At 39.2% G+C, this 17,797-nt stretch overlaps 1 protein-coding gene across 11 annotated transcripts in view; it reads left to right on the forward strand.

Annotated features, from left to right (window-relative positions):
- Window positions 1-17,797, forward strand: part of SOX5 (SRY-box transcription factor 5) — a 297,069-nt gene that overhangs the window by 247,546 nt on the left and 31,726 nt on the right. For 7 of the 11 annotated variants that reach the window (XM_056340467.1, XM_056340476.1, XM_056340469.1 and 4 more), the window contains 2 exons: window positions 10,449-10,626; window positions 15,488-15,660. In XM_056340467.1, the coding sequence (XP_056196442.1) occupies window positions 10,449-10,626; window positions 15,488-15,660 (351 nt within the window). The remainder of the gene's footprint in view (window positions 1-10,448; window positions 10,627-15,487; window positions 15,661-17,797) is intronic. The other 4 variants (XM_056340470.1, XM_056340477.1, XM_056340471.1 and 1 more) reach the window with 1 other exon arrangement.

Raw genomic sequence — 17,797 nt, forward strand, 5'->3', positions numbered from 1 at the left:
TACTTCTTCAACACTGTTCTGCTTGTAATCTGCATTCAGTACTGACAGCAGCAAATAAAAAAAAAAGAAACTACAATATATTTCAATTTTAATTATGATTATTATGGTTGATTAATATGTTCATTAGGGTAATTATATAATATCAATAGTACTTATTAAACTTAAAGGGTTGTAAATGATGGTGTCCCCATGCAGTTAGATAAACATATATATGATTCTATGACTCTGTGATTCTATGATGTATGCCCAGTTTTCATAGAAGAAACCCTTTTCATAGATGAAAGGATGTATTTTCTCCAGCTTTGTGAGTATTGAGATGAAGGAGGTGGCCCTTTACTTTCTGTAGCCATTTGCACTTGTGCAGAACACTAAAATTTATATTTGGCTATATTTTATCATAACTTCGTCAAGATGTTAGTGACCATGTGCAGAAGATTAGATAATGAGTGACTCATTCAACTTCATGGGGAAAGTTTGTTGGAAAGTCAGGAATTAAACCTGAGTGTCTTTGACATGACCCAAGAAAAAAAGGCATGACTGTGGCGTAGGAAAAGGAACAACCCTTCTCAACAGGCATACACTCAAGTAGTTAACCCCATGTATGCGATTATGGATAGGGTATAAATATTAAAGAAATTCTTCTTCTGTGAGTGTGGTACTCAATGATGGAGCATGTGTTTGCTTTGAACATTCCCTACAGTATGTTAAACTCCCTTCAGTTTCTGGAACTGCTGATTAGATTTCATCTTACCGCTAAAAGGAGATGAAATGATAGAGTATCCAGCAAGACAGAGTTGTAAAATCATTTTGATTTTAGTGTTCTGGGATGTTGTTAATAACACGCAAACATTAAAGATGGATGAGTTTTGTGTTGATAGTTTCCCTCTGAAAAGCTATTAGTTGGAAAAACAAATTGTCAAGCAGGTCATATCTACAGTTACAAAACATATTTTGACATTTTCCTTACAATTGTATCTGGAAATAAAACCAGTGCATGTTATCTTTGTACTACTTATTTGCAGTGCTGCATACATTGCTGCCTCTTTTAGTGAAAACTCTACGTAGAATACATAGAGATATCCAAAGTCAGAGAAAGCACAGGTGGTTTTTGAAGAGGAATTTCATAGCCCAATGCCAGTTGTCCAAGCTGTTTGAAATCTCTTTTCTTTCAAGCTCTTTTGACTTGTTTCTTCTCAAGTTTTCAACAGCTGGGGTTTTTTTGGTTTTGTTTTGTCTTTTTTCCCCCTGAATCTTAGAATCCGTGCAGCATCTTTGCTTCTCCTGCCTGACCACAGCAGGAGGAGGGGTCTGTTGCTAATTTGTTTTGATACGGTACACTTTGGTCTGTATTCTTTTTGAAATTAATTCCTTTTGCAGGTGTGGGGTTAGAGGTGGTGGTGTGCTCCCAGCGAAGGTGTCATCCACCACAGAGAGGAGGTGGGAGGCTTTGATCAGTGTGGCTTCTGTTTTCTTGTTGTTCATTTAAAATGTACCAGTTTGTAATGCTGTTTGGCTTTGCAGGTCCTTGTTTTATTTCCTTCCAAGTCCTTCCCTGTCCTTTCAGGTTTTGTTGTTTTCATTGCTGTGCATTCTGCTTAACATTTACTGAGGTTTATTCATTGGAAGGTGGTGACTCCCAAGTTTGATTTAGGCAGTGAGCAAAATCTAGTCTAATGTCTATGGCCATTTTTTAAACAGCCTTGTTATGAGTGGGAGAATACATTATTAAGGACACAACACCACATGTTTAGACTTCTGGGTTTTATACGGACAGAGTTATGTTGCAAAGATATTTAAAAAAAAAAAAAAAATCTAACCAAAACCCAAGCTACGAGGCATCATGCTTCAGGGCATGGGCCACTCCAGTTGCTACCCAGCACAAGTTCAGGAATATATGCCACAGATCAAACTGTCTGACAAGTATTTTTTTCTTGCAACTTCTTTTGAAGCAGCTGGACATTTTAGAAGGTTTAGTTCAGTATCAAAAAAATACCCAAAAACATTGGTCTGAGTAAGAGTGGCAATTGATCTGCTCTTCCTTATGAGTCAGCTGTTTACTCACGGTGTGAGGTTAGGCAAATCATTTAGCCACTTTGTGCCTTATTCATCCCATTTATAAAATAAGGCAAAAACTGTCAGAGTAATTATGAGCTTTATTAATTCATATTCCTTTGGTACACTGGAGAAGTGATTATTTTTTTCCCCTCACATTTCAGTGGGGGTCAGTTAGGAACAAGCATTCTTTCTGGAAAGAATCCTTTCTGCTCCTGTCCCCCACAATTTTGTGATCCTCTCTAATGATTTTTACCTCATGTAAAGTGATTTGCATGGTTAAAAGCATGAAAAATCAGTTGTTGTCTTCCCCTGAAGATTTGCAGTATCTGCGTCAATCCCTGCTGACCTGCGCCTAAGTCACTCTTCCTGCTTAGCAGCTGACTTGAGCCTTCTTAGAGAAGTGCTTCATTAATAGCATTATACCAAATAAATAGGTACATCAGTGATGTGAGAAATACAGCTGAACAATAGATATTAGAAACAAAAAGCTAACCACAGGACCCAAGTTTGTCATGCAGTATGGACTAGCAGAATCCCAAGTGGCTGGTCTCTCTGCACTGGCTCATATTTTATCTTTACTCAACATGGACCATTCTCATTTCAGGCCAAACCTCCAAACCTGGCAGGATTTTCTCAGAGTGAGCATCACTGAAGTTTTTTTGTAAATGCGGCTACAGCGTTAAATTTTCACTCACTCAGAGATGCAGAATGAGAAGGAGCTTTTTCATTATGAGGTGCAAGAAATGCTAAAAGCTCTTTGTTCCTGCAGTGCTATACTGAAAATCCACATACTGGGTCCTAAGCAGTGTGCTGAGCAGCTCTCTCTTCTGCTTGTTTCAGTCTAACAGAAGAGAAAATGCCCAAACAGCAGAATTATGGTGATAGCAGTGAGTAAGTTACTTTTGTGTGGATGAAAATGAATGTTTGACGTTTGGATCTGGTTTGGGATAAGCATCCATAAGTTGTCAGGTTTCCCTAGAGGTTGGTGTGACTGGAAACTCATGATCAAGCAAAAATAGCCTACAAATCTCATACCAGCCGTTTTCCTCAAACACATTGTGCTGTTTGTCTGTGGAGATTACCAGGAGACTTCACAAGGATGGTGGGTGTTTTAGCAGTCCAAAGCCAGCCAGAAGCTGCAAGTATGGTTTGGAGGATGCTTCTCTGAGGATTTGTGAAACTAAATGAATGAATTTTGGGTAAACATATACCAGTCTGCTCATTTTGCTAAGCTGCATGCCCTGGTGTATTTGTTGGCCAAACAGCCTGGCTTGTGCTCCGCGAGATCCCAAAGGGCTAGGTCCCAGTGTGGCACTTGTCTTTCCTGAAGACTTGTAAGGAGTTGCTTTTAGGGTTTTGTGTGCAGAGGTATCACCAGCTGCTACACGAAATTAAGGCCTTTGTGCCAGATCATCGTTGGATGTAGACTCTGAAAACAAGTTATGTAGCTTTCTCCACAGGCACCACTTTTAGGCTGCCCTGCAGCTGAAATAGTCCACACTGCCACATCTGAGCTAGCTGGAGGACGAAAATGATCCTAGACTTGTTTGGCACTTGGTCCTCTGTTTTTCAGCATCTGTATTCTGTGACTCAGAGTAGAGCAATACTACAGAGTAAGTACTGTGCACCAGATAAAAAGGTTGTGGGGAGGAGGGGAAGGCAACCAGCTCCTAGGGCCTTCCATGTTTATAGACAGGTCATTTTGCACACTCCTCTTTGTTCTTCATATATCTGTTTTTGAATCCTGTGTACAACCTCGGGAAACAACAATGCTAAACACAAAGGGAAAAACCACCCAGCAGCCCTCTTACGTTACTGTGACAACATGTGGACTAGACAAAGTCAAAGCTTGGGGTTTCCAGGGCAGCAAATTAGTCTTTGTAACTGCAGACTTCTTGCCTGGCAGCTAGGCTTCCTGTAAAGAGAAATTAAATGGGAAGAATTTAGTGATCTTTCTGAGAGGACAAAGTGCCCAGAGAATATTCTCGCTGAGAGCCCCTGGTGTTGTAAAAAGGGACTGGGGAAAAATGCTGTGTGCTCCTGGTGCTACAAAACAGTTTTAAGTTGGTGTGTTCCTGCAGCAGTTTTCCCCATGAACAGGAATGGAGTCTGTGCAAGAATACTCCCAGTATATAAATCAGAATTTGGGAGTAATTTGTTGTTTGAGTAGTCCTATAAAGAAGCAGACGGAGAGCAAAAAGAATATTTGTCCCAAGTACAACGCAGCTCAGTTCTCCACTTTGACTCTTATGAATATGAGTATTTGGGCAATATCAGTAAAGTCTGGAAGTTCTAACTTTGGGTTGGGTGACGTGCAGAAAGTCTCCACCTTCTGAGAGCAACGTGTTCAGGAAAATATTCTCCGCAAAGCAACACCAATGAAGAACCCTGCTCTGGGTATAGGTAGAAATTCAGGCTGAGATGTTTCTGCAGCCATCACAGAAGGAAAAGTCTGTGCACTTTGCAGGATCAGAAAGAAAGAAGACAGTTCTTCCTAATATTTGCCCTCTGCTTTGTCAGTGGAGCCTTTTCCTTTCTAACTGGTCTAGTTGTACCGTGTGCTTTGGCATTCAAAGTCATGGGCAAGAGTAGGATAAACTGACTTCTCTGAACCTAAAGAATAATTCTGTTGTGTTGATTATCATATCATAACCAAGATGCCTGTTTTTATGTCTCCATCTCTCTTTCTGTGTAGTTAGAGAAATCTCCACCTTTGCAGGAAGGGACACATTATTCTTAATCAAAACTTGAGAATGTGGCAGGAGGAGGTACAGCTGCAGATGAGCATTATCTAATTCACCCATCCTGTCATGTGAACATCCCTGCTTAATTTAATACAATTATTTCATCAGTGAGGATAATATCAGCAGCATGACTCATTTATACAACATGTTTCACAACTGCCTTTACCTCTCGGCTTCTTATTATCACTACTGATAATTTCATCATGAGTGGCTTCAGAGGAAGGGGAGGGGATGTGAAGGAAGCTGCCAGTATCTTTGTGTGAGTGTATGGACAACTGTAGTCTTGAGGGACAATGATGCCAAAGGATTTTCTTCGGGTATACACTGTTGCACCTCGGTTTCTGCTACTTTTTGGTTAGACATTGCAGGATGAACATGAGACTGAATGGATAAGCCGCTGACTGGCTGTATTGTTCAGTGGGCAACAATAATCATTGTCTTCTGCCCCAGACACGCCAGTAAGTGCTCCATATTTTGCATTTCTCTTGAAATGAAGATCTCCACAAAACAGAACCAGAAGGGGGGAATGAGGCTTTGTTTCTGGTGAGGTGGCAGAGGTATTGTTTTAGAACCCCCATCTCCAGCTTCTTATTATTAACTCATTTGGCTGCAATTTGTACTGTCAAGGTCATTTAAATAGGCAGCAAGATGTGGTGAATGTGTTCCCAGAGGTCATGAAAAGCCTCTTTAGTAGAGCATGCTAGTCTGTGCTTATGCCAGGTCATTTAAGCACGTTTGTGTTGCCAGTCAGATGATACACAGAGCAGTTCATGATTTTGTAATAAACTGTGCAACCTGGACCTTCAGTGGGTGCCACAGTGGGATACACTAAATGACAGTACAATAATTCAGTAACTGTATTTTAGTAGTATACTAATGTTTAAAAGAAGTAAAAGGAAGTGAGATTATGAAATCCAAATTAATTGTCTGGGTTCTTACGCACACACACCCTTTTTTTCTTTGAGACTGGTTCATTCATCTGGGCTATCAGTCTTTTATTCAGCTCTTGGTGTTGAAATAGGGCCATTTTTAATAAACGGTTTAGAGAGATTCTCAAAATCAGATTTTATTCCCTTCTTTTCCCATATCCATTCTCCACAGAGATAAATTAACCTTTTATCTTAGGAGGAAGTAAATAGAGACAGCATGATTGAAAGATTAGAAAAGACACCATTTCAGCTACTATTTGCAACATTGGTGACTCTGACTCAGAATTCCTGGGTCTGTCTGAAACTCTGCTGCTACGTTACTGTGTGACTGTGACCAAATCCTTTCCTTTTCTCTCTCTTTCATTTTTTCCTCCCATATTAATAAGCACTTTGTGTTTACCTAGCATTTTACCTTTTCAAAGGACCATACAAACCTTACAAAAGCAGTGTGATGCCCCCTCCACTTACCAGCAGTATTTCTATTTAAATGTTGCTTGTCAGACACTTATATTTGGAGATTTCCAGTGTCTGATGCTTAAATATGAAATCTCAAACTTTTACAAATCCAGATTGAGTGAAGCTACAAAATACAGCTCTTGAATATTTTGTTTACCCCCCAAATTCTCGTGTAGATGAAGGGATCTTCTTTCTTCCCTCCTATGTCTAGAGATCAGCTGAGAAAAAAATCCAGAGCAAATCAAGGGTTTAAAGTTCCTCAGGCTTCATAGTTTTGGTTAATAACAGTCTTCCAATCCTGGCAAGCAAACAACCAGCTCTCCCTAAAATAGTGACTATTCTGACACTGCTGTAATGTAGGGTGTGGGAATCTCTTTACCAGTGCTTTGCTCGTGCTGTGGGTACTTCATTTTATTAGCCCTCTATTGTGTGTTTTCGCTTATGCTTTATTCTCTACATTTTTTTTTTTGTGAATGTGTGTTTTGTTTTGTTAGACAAATGCGCTACTTTAAAGGAAACATTTCATAACCTTTAATCAAGATCATATTTTACTTTCATCACATCTGTGTTTATATTATTACAAGCCTTTTGGGTCTTAACATCCTCTGGTCTAAGCATTAATCGTTTTGGGTGATACATAAATAAATGTTTGACTTTGTTTAACTCTCTAAAAAATATTGGCTTGACAAAAAAAAAACACCTTATCAATGACATCTTAGAATAACTGCATGTCAAAAAAAGGCAGGGACCAATCAATACAGAGCTTTTTCTTAAAAATGAAGTGCAGCGTGTAGTTCTAGATTCTGTGATCCCACTGTATAAAATCAAATCTTCTGGCTGTTGAAAGATACCATCTACCTGGAGTGAACATGCTGCATCTTTTTTTTTTTCTTTTTATTACTTTTATTTGCCCTAGCTGGCATGCTACACTTATACACAGCCTTGATATAACTGAGAGTGAAGCCTGCTAAATCTGTAATGTGGCAGAATGTTAGCCGGGAGATTTTATAGTTAAAGGTAGGCCAACACCTAATTCTTCTCATGGTTACACAGGTGCAAATCAATAATGAAGACAGTACAGTTCTTGATTTAAACTGGAAGACTAGAGAATTTTGAATTTATGTCTGCAGATAAGAAAAAGAGTAAAATGGCACACTGAGTATAAGAGTTAAGATCCTAACAGTCATCTTCACACTTAACACAATTGTATATTATTACCTGTCTCCCAGATATTTTTTAGACACCCATGGAATAAATCAGTGTAGTTCCACTGCAGTAAAGGAAATGACTTAAATTATTATCAACTCATGATCCAGTGTAGGATTTCTAAACTCTCTGACTGAATTTTTAATGCATTTGACTTCCAGCGAGGAATTGAGAATGCTCTTTGAAATAACAGAAGCAAAAATGTTATGAAGACTGAACAGTGAAGTAATATAATTTTGTAAATACATATAATAGCTGAAAATTGTTTACTTATCCTCCTTTATGAGAAGCAAGCTTCTGTGACCTCCGATTAATTTACCATTAGCCTGAACACACAATGAAAGTGAATGAAGGGGCAATTTGGAATGACATTTATCAGCTCTGGAACTGTCGACTTCTATTATTTCCACAAGGCCTTATACTACTTGGCTCCAGAGAAAGCTGTGCTGACTTGAATGAAGAAGAGCATTCTTACTACCAAGAATAGTTACAGTGCAGACAGCTTCATTGCTTGATGGAAAAAAAAAACCACCTCCCCCCATTTCTAACTTGCGTTAAATGAGACCAAACCCAATGTTTTGTAGTGGACTTGCACAAGACCTTGCCTTCATACCAGGCTAAAAAATGGGAACAGAAGAACTGAGGAAAGGGAGAAGGAGCAAAAGAAAGGAAGGAAACTAACTTTATAGGGACAGGATAGCTGAGGCATTGAGTCAAAAGGACAAGATTGGTAAAAACCTTTCAGCATGAAGAGACAGGCTGGAATCCAGGCTGACTTTGCAGTGAGTGAGAGCCATTCCCATCAGGGACTGTTGCTGCTCTGCCTGAGGTGCTGCTCTCGGTTAGATTTGCAGTGGCCAGAAAGCGCGGTGCAGCTTTTACTACCATATCTGAAACTAATCAGTCCCTTTTGTTGAGACTTACAACAGAGGTCAAGAATTGAATATACGAGGAATGTGTTCAGTCCCTCTTGGATGGAACCAAAACAAGTCTGTGGGCAGGTTTGCTTTGCTTCTGATACTGTCTTCCAAACAGATGACTTTGCTCTTCAGGGATCCTTGTCTGGCACAGGGTCGCTGTGTTTGATTGGTTTGTTGGCTAGTTTGTACTTACACTTTTATGCAACTATCTCAGTACTGATTTCACAACCTCATAGTTGAACTGTTGTGGGACTTTATCTTTTTTTTTAATTGAAATTGGTGGAACAGCAGAGCAAGTCCCCTTCCGTTTGGCTAGTAGGTTAATCCATTTTATTCTAACACAGATGGATTTGTATTTCTGTAAGGTGTCAATACCTTCTTTAAAAGTCAAATGCTGGTTGAACTGGGTGACATTTTTAACCCCAAGGCTTGAAACTCCTAGATCAACAGAACTCTGCCTTTTAGGTGCCTAAGTCACTTCTGAGAATACAGAATACAGGCTCCTAAGGCGATTTTATGCAATGATTTCGCCCCCCTCCCCCCTTTATTTTATGCACAAGTTGCACCTAGGACAGCTTAAATACCACTTTAAAGATGACAACTTTGTCCACAATGTTCCTGGTATGTTTGTCCGCTAAGCTTTAATTTAACTGTGACTTAATAGAAAAGCGTAGAAATAATCAGATATAACAAAAGTGCTTTTCTCAGAGCTTGTTTCTTTAAGGTAATGGGAAAGTTACATGACAGTGCTTTGCAGAATTGTCCTGTGTTTGGAGACGTACCCTCTACATCATACTTCCACAAGGGACAGCAACTATAAAATCCCTTCTTTACGGCAGCACACCACCCTCTGTGGAAAAGAATCAGGTGTTATATGATAGTAGTTACAGACACCTTAGTGGTAACAGTAAAACACTCAAACATTATGAGTCTAATTCCAGTCAGCTTTGCATTGCTGTAAGTCAGGAATAATTCTATAAAACTGAATGTACTTACAACTTAGGGATATCGGAATCGGCGGCTTCAGTGCCTACAGCCGAAACCCAGTTGTGTGATGTAACACTTCCTGCAGGTAAAGGATGGCTTTCCTAAGCCGCAGTGTCAGAGGAGAGCTAAGCTAATATGAGGTGGTTGGATCTAATACCATATCCATTAATTCTGGTCATTTAAAAGTCAGTTAAAACTGAAATATCCCCCTTATTGAAAAGCTTTTTCTCCCTTCTCTGTTGTCTTTTCCTTATTGTATTTTATTTTGGTCAAAGAGAAATGCATGACTTAGAATTTTAATGTGTTTTATAGCACTTTCTGTTACTCTGTGTAATCAAGCCAGGTTCAGGAATAATTCCAGTTACCCTGCAAAAAATGTCACCCAATTTTTCTGTTTTTGCATAATAGTAATTACTGAAATCTTAAAGTCTGGATCTGCAAAAGATGAAAAAATCTAGGGGCTTTTGCAGAATTATCCAGGCTATTGTTTCAAATTCTGTGGAAAGAAAGGACAAGTTCTTACTGCTCTCCTTTTGTGGTGGAAAAGATGTATTTATTTCCTGTAATTTTGTGCTTGGAATTCTAAGCCTGGGAAGTTCAGAGGAAATTATAAATTAAAAAAAAACAAAAACAAAAACAAAAAAAAAAACAACAAAACCAAAAACAACCCAACACCCAAACCCACAAAACAAAAGGTCAACAAAATAACCCAACTGAAAACCCATTCACTCAAACACATTTGCCCAGTTTGGGTGGTGCTGGTTGAATTTTAAGTGAAAATGCTCTTCAGTTCTTATTTAAATCATCTATATCAAGTTTAAAATAAAATAACAAAAATTGTAACTGTAAAATTCCTCTTGATTTTACTAAAAGAAGCTGGTATCTTGATATGAATAATTTCATCAGAGACAATTACTACATTGTGCAAATGGAAGGTGTTCTCTGATCATGCTGTGCTAATTTTCCAGTTTATCAGTCATTTCACTTCCAAACTGGAATGGCAAGACAGTATCACATTTGATTTTAATATACATCTTACAACCTTTCAGGTTTAGGAGTTCATATGAGCTGAAAACAGCTGGTTTTGCTTGGACAGTGTTGTGCCAACAGAAGTTTTTTAATAACATTCTTTTCTCTTGTGCTCGTCATAGGATGAAGTGGCCCAGCCTCTGAACCTTTCAGCCAAACCCAAGACATCTGATGGCAAGTCTCCCACATCACCCACCTCTCCTCATATGCCAACTCTGAGAATAAATAGCGGGGCCAGTTCATTGAAGTCCTCCGTGCCAGCAACATTAGCTAGTCCTTCGGCCAGAGCTAACACAATAGGTAAGCTCAATTTTGTTTGTCCTTCCTCACAGTGATTAATAGGTATTAAGGGAAAGTGGACGTTTATTAGCCAGTGCCAGACAGCGGTCCATGAGCTGTCACAGGTTGACCATAGTGCAACATTTATTGATGGCAATGAAGAAACTCCCACAGATTTGCCATTTTAGGCCAAGCATTGTAACTTTTGCAGACTCAGAAAGCAAAAACCTGTGTTATTCCAGACACTGCTTTATCAATAAAAGTTAAATAATGCTGTTTGTTTAATGGTATACATTAAAGACAGCGACCTGTCTAATGACAGCCATTAAAGACCCATGATATTGTACTGTCATCTAAAAGTGATAGAGAAACTTAAAAAAAACTCCCTTTAAGTTAAAAGTCTATATAGGCAAATACATCTTTGCGAAATTACAGAGTTACTCCTTAGTCCACTAAAAAGCTGCATGGAATGTTATTTTACCTGAGTCTAATGAGCAAAACAATCCCCAGGTTCATTCAAAAAGCTGAGTTTGATGTTGTATGTTGCAAAAAGTTTTGACTGGCTGTTTTTCACATTGTTCCAGAAAATAGTGTTAATTCTTCCTCCTGCCAAAATTGCCTCTTTGCCTAAAGACCGTCAAAATGGTAACAGTTGTAGTGGTGATTTTACAGGTCTGATGTGTATGCTCTTTGTGTGTATACATAAAATGTGTACACCCCCATTCTTCATCCTTGTAACTGAAACATTTTATTCCATGAAGTGATTGGATATAACTTGAATTAAGATTTCAGCATGCAAATCAAGCTCTGTTTAGGGAGTTGAGGGAGGCAGATGGTTGTACCTTTGCTGCTGTGTGTCTTATTGCTTCTAAAAACATCCCCTGCTGGCGACTTTCAGGGACGGCACAAAAAACCAAAAGAAGCCATAGGTCAGAACATGTTTCTGCTACATCTCAGTGCTATGTAGTAAGGTCTTTTTGTGTCCCTATGGGTCTCTCCCAAACTCATTGTAGTCCACATTCTACTTACATAGACACCGGGAAGACCCATAGTTATGTCCAAAGATCAAACCAGATCTAGCTTCCACTGTATTACTCTCCCACTGTGCGTACATGATTATTGCTAATATTGATGAGAATTATGTATGTCAGTCAGAGAATATGCATCTATGCCTTTTAGAAAAGAACATAACTTTATTTAGTATGACATGGTACAATTAGATAAATATTTTGCAAATATCACATTATTAATTGTTAACCCATGTATTATTATTAATCCTATACTCTTTAACTGTGGTAGGTAACGATGAATTTCATCTTTAATTTGCCTGGCCCTACCGCTCTCCATGTACAATGCATCGAGTTTCATGTTTTTCACATTAAATTTTTTGTCGTTAATAGAGTGAGCATCACATTTAGATGTGGAATTAAGCACCTGACCCGCATCTCAGTGGCAGAACATCTCTTGTTCTCTCCTCTCCAATCTTCTTTCCCTACACACCTGATAGTTTTTCATAGGTTTGAGACCCCTGCAATTTACTTCTTTTAACAAGATGCAGATTTTGGAATGCTGTACCTGTAATGAGTGATAATGTAATTGGATAAAAGCTGTGAGGATGAATGGAGCTTTAAAGGTCACTCTTGTAAGAAGAACTAATGTGTTATACCATTAATAAACCATGGAAAACTGTGGAGCAAAAGATAACATACTTAAGTTATTGTTAATGACATAGAGTTCACTGCTGTATATCTCTCAGCTACAAATATAGAAAGTGACTTTTCGAGGCTGCTGAGCAGTATCACTCTGTGTACTGTATATATAAGATAAGCAGTGTTTAACTGGTGCAGGAGCTGTATGGACATAGTCTACTTCTAACAAAGGTTTATCCTTTAATGGAGGACTAGAAGAACAAAATGCTTGTGAACACTACAGAGTCTTTTCCAGCTAACTGCTGGGTCAGATCCAACCAAAGCTACAGCGACTAAAACTCACGATCATGTTGAAACCATTTTGTGATTTTAAACAAATGAGCATAAAATTTCAAGTCAGACTCCAGTAGGAGCTATGCCGCAAAATATTTCGAGAGCATTTTTAGCAATACTAAGGTCCCTAAAAATGGTAGAGAAGCTGGATCACTTTTATCTTGAGAGATTAATCCCTCTACAGAAAGTCACTGGGAAACATGCTGTCATTTCCCAGGTAGTTACTTTCCAGCATTTGAATGACTGGAGCTGTCAACGCAAGGCACAAGTTGTCTGTCCTAGGTATGCACAGTCCACCTTGCTGGGATGCATTTGAGCTGTCACTTTTCACTGCCACTAACTCCAAATTAAAACTGTTCTCTGAAAGCAATTCTTCAAGCTACTTGGTTCCCATGGCATGGAGAAAGGCTCAGGTATTGTTCAGTTGTCTTTGGAGGACGTAAACTTGCAGCCTCTCATGATTAACAGTATAGCTGCATTCAGGCATACAGATATGTAGTCCTTTTCTAGAGCTATCCTTAGAGCGTATAAATTATGCCACAGACTGAGCAGTCACAAATGTCGTGGCTTCATGTATGACTTTAAATCCAAGCATTTCTTTTTGGGAACAGGCATATGTCCGTGTACTAAAAACAGAAACAACTTCTCTCTGCCCTTTGCCATTATCTGCAACATCTCTATGCTAGTTTGGCAATCCTTGTAACTAAGTGCATTTTATGTAATGCAGTTCCCCTCTCTGTCAATAATTCACCACCTACCCTAAACAACAATAATTTACATTCAACTCGCTTCTATATTAATCATTTCCCTGCACACCAGCATCTTGGCAGCTACTGAAAAACATAAGGAGTGCTTGCTTTTATTCACTGTCATGTGCCAAACTGTCTCAAAGATAGCAGTATTCAGGAAAAGCCAAATAGTCTGGAGAAGGGCGTGAATTCCAGTTCCTAGGCAAATCCGGCTGTATTACAGATTGGAAGTATTATACCTAGCCTAATCAAGAGCAGCAATACTACTGTTTGTTTGTTTGTTTGCTTCCTTTTTAATTTATTCTGACTACATGCAAGCTTTATCAGTAACAGATGTAAAGTGGGGAAGAAACCAAGCAAGTTGATAAAATGGAAGTAAAAAAAAAAAATCAGCTGGTAGCAATGTGCTGGTACAGGTTGTATCCTTCCTTATGCTGGGAAGGCTGGAATTACTGGAATTCCATTGGCTGGGAGTTGCTGAACTGGGTCATTTGAGAAAAGCAATGTTGATGAAGTTATTTCATATAAAACTCTCTGGATTTGGGGCTATTTAGCCAAAAGCTAACTGTTAGCACAATTAACAACTGTCAAACCGCACAGAAATTTTTCTTTCTAGAGTTTTTGCGCGCCAAGGAAGACGGAAATACCAGTCCCATTCTGTCTGCAGCCTAAAAAAACAACAATAAAAACCCAAACCAAACTAGAATCCTGACAGCAGCACAGCACTGAACTAATCTGACATCAGCTTCTTCCCCTGAAATGTTTTAAGCAGCAAGACAATGTCCTACGTTTTTTGGCAATCAGTGGATCAGATAGAAGAGTCTAGCAATACAACAAGGATGTGTAATCTGACATGATTAGACAAGGCTCTTTAGGAACAGAACATTCATAATTGAGACAAAGAAAGAGTATTAATAACACTTTCCTAACACGGCAGTTAGCCATTTTATATTTCCTTTCTTTAATCTTAGTGTTTTTCAACAAATCATGGGATTTAATAGCGTGTTTTGGCAGATTAGAGGATTTATGGCCCAGATGTTTTTTGTTCTAAAAATGGATTAGGGTGTAAAGTTTGCTGGAATCCATGGAACATGTTGAGGCAAGCCGGTCATTTTGTGTGTGATTAGTGCCTGCCTTCTGTCTCACAGTCCCTCCATCTGTCACAATTCACCAATGGATCTGGTTAGATTTAGCCTCATGTCACAAACAGAAGTCCCTTTTCTGGGCAATTTCATATTACAGATTCATTTTATGCCGTTTTTATGCCCTAGTTAAAAGACAGAAAGAAGTGTGTGCGTGCGCACGCGTGTGGGGATGTGGAGAGGGGGAGGGAGATTGATAGATATTAGCCTCTCCTTTAATGTTTGAAAAATAGACTGGGGCTTGGAGTCTCCCATCAGTATTCTATCCTACAAATCACATGCAGATCATAATAAGTATAATCTACAGTACGCTAAAGGAAAAAAATGACAAAGTGTCACATTTAAAATTAAATAGTATTAGCTGTGCTGGTGATGCTTGTAACATTTTAAAAGGAAATAATTCAGTGACTACTAAGGCTAAGCCCTAGGCTGTGAATTTGCAGCAAAACAGTGGACATTTGACCTACTATTAGCAGCTTGAATAGGAGTGGGAATGTAGGTCCGTGTAGCTATGGTTTCTTATACATTTCTGAATGACAGGTGGTGGTGGGGAGCATTTAGTGGATGAGGTTTCTCTTTCCAGCCATTATGCATTTCATATCTATAGCAAAGCACCGCCACCTGTGGTTTATTTTAATGTATTCACAAGTTTTAAGAAGGGGAAGAATGAAATGGTCTATTTTTAAGAGTTTGGGGATTGCTGGCATGATCAAAGCTTCCCCAAGCTCTTATCCAGTTACATCCTGCTCCATACAAACCACAGGGCTGACCTCTGCAGCATCAGGGAAATAATGAAACTAATGGGATCAAATATCAGGATGATGATTTTGGCGCTGAGGTTTCTCATGCTTTCTATCCAGGTGGCTCTGTCATAACAATAACAGAATTACAAAGCATGGGTGGGTTTCTGGGCGCTGCCTTTTAACTCTTTCTCGTTGATAATGATAAACCAATGGTGCATTTCATTGATGAAAGCTAAAGTGTTTTCTTATAACTTTCTTTTTTTAAGATATCCTTTCTTCTATCACGTCGTCAGGTTATTTAAATGACCACGATGCTGTTACCAAGGCAATCCAGGAGGCCCGACAGATGAAGGAGCAACTTCGGAGGGAACAACAGGTGCTGGATGGGAAGGTGGCCGTTGTGAATAGCCTGGGTCTCAATAACTGCAGGACAGACAAGGTGAGTTTCCAAGATTCCCTTTGCAAAGGGTCAAAGATCGTATTTGGCTCTCCCTGCAGATACATAGTCAGGTTCTTTGTCTTTTTTTTTTTTTCCCTCCTTTTTCGTGCTCTATTTTCTTCTTCCCTGTTTTTAAACAGAACAGTTGCTTCTTTCAAAAAATGTAAAAAGTAAACCGAGAACCACAACCAAAAGATGACATGAGAGAGAGAGAGAGACCTAGAGACCCCTGGGGGAGAGTGGGGAGGAGGCAGAGATAGTTAAAGCCCTCACAAGACCTTTGGAGGCCACTAATTCTGTGTTCCAGCCTGTCAGCGTGTATTATGAGAAGGTGAACTTGGAAATCTTTGGGTCTAAGTGGAAATCTTGCTTTATGAAAATGCTTACATGTGTTTGTGAGATGAGCTGGATTTGAAAATATTCAAGCTTCTTTAGGAATATAAGCTTTGCTGATACTCAGGCTCAGCTTCTGGGTATTTAGCCTTGTGAGGTTGTCATATGTGATATTTTGTGACCATTGCAATGTAGCTCTGTCATGTCATGTTAGATGACTTAACAAAATTGAAAAAATGAAGAATTGACAACACAAACTGTACCAAATATTTGCAGTGAAACTTAGGGGCAGCAGAATGTATGGGCCTTACCACCTCTGCTTTTGAACTGGCCTGCGAAGCTGTGCTGTAACAAAACACTGACAAAGTAAATATTCTCTAGTAAAATTTGTATGTACTGCAAATGTTGCGTATGTCAAAGTGGTTGTGATTTGCTGCTTTTCTCTGGAAATACCTGATGTCTTTCCATGTATTACCCTGGCTTACGGAGGATAAATAGACCTGCCAGTACTTGCTGCCACATTTATAGTAAGCTGTCCTTACAATACTGCCACCTAAGATATACATCCAGACTCCTGTGTGTGTCTCAACATCATATGCTTAGCAAGACTTTTTCCTCAATTCCTCTCTTCCCCTGCAATATTTTCTAAGGTGATACAGCCTTTGTCGTGCAGTACAACAAAGATGACTGTTGTTGCATTTGGTGTAAACTGAATTTTATTGAAACTGCTTCTAGTGGCTTTTCACTGTAAGGCCTTGTGTGAATCACTGAGGTAGGCAGATAAATAGAATGAATAAAAATGATCAGCTATTCAGCAGAAACTTGAAAGTCAGTCATCCTAGGAAGCTCGTGAGTCAAACAATATTGTCCAGAATGAGCAGATTGCTAATTTGGATAGCTTTCCATTTTCCCTGTTTTTAGATGGAGTTTGATCAATAAGCTGTGAGAAGCCAGCAGTCTGGGTAATGAATGTTAAATGTACATGTGAGTCTCTCACTACTGTACTTTTTTCATCAGTCTACCCTGGGTGTAAGTGATGTAGAAATGACTCCCAATTTCATGCACTTTCTTGAGAGGAAGGGGAAGGAAAAAAGAAAAAGAGGTCAGTGTAATAGGTATCTGGCAGTACATACAATCTCTCTTAGAAGAATAAGAGTGCTGGTATGGGGCGAGAGAAAGAAAGAGAGGAGGGATGGAGCATGTTTACGGCATTTCACATAGAAGAGTACCAGAAGGGAAAAGGGAAAAGCAGAGTGTCAGATATAAGAAGAAGTGATCACAAGCACAAAGGAATTTATATTCAAATATTTAAGCATTCTTGAAAGGATGCTCGGAGCAGAAATTTCTTTTCTCTGCTCCCCATGTAGAAATGACTTTAACACTCAGCCAGATGCTAATGCAAAGTGACTCAAGCTATTCCTCGCAAGCATAGCTAAATTGCCGTTATTTGTTAAGCGCATTGAATTCAGCTGTGGATACAGCAGTTGGTTGCATTCAGAAAGCATCTGTACCCTTTTTTTTCCTTTTTTTTTTTCCTTTTTTTTTTTTTTTTTTTTTTAATCCTCCAAAGCAGAGACAACTCTACCTATCTCCCCCCTCTCCTCCCTTGTGCTGGCTGGGAATTGTCAAGTGACAACCGACCAAATCCTTTTGGACAGGAAGCCTTCATCCTGAGTTCTATATACTTGCAAAGCAGGCCTTGTGGTTGGATCAGGAAGCCCATTAAAAGCACTTTGATGGTATGGAAATTCATCTTCATGAAGCACCCAGGCCCCTAAGCAGCATGCTGTTTAGCTGTGGTTAC

Source organism: Falco biarmicus, chromosome 5 (genome assembly GCF_023638135.1).
Source record: "Falco biarmicus isolate bFalBia1 chromosome 5, bFalBia1.pri, whole genome shotgun sequence".
NCBI classification, from domain to species: domain Eukaryota; kingdom Metazoa; phylum Chordata; class Aves; order Falconiformes; family Falconidae; genus Falco; species Falco biarmicus.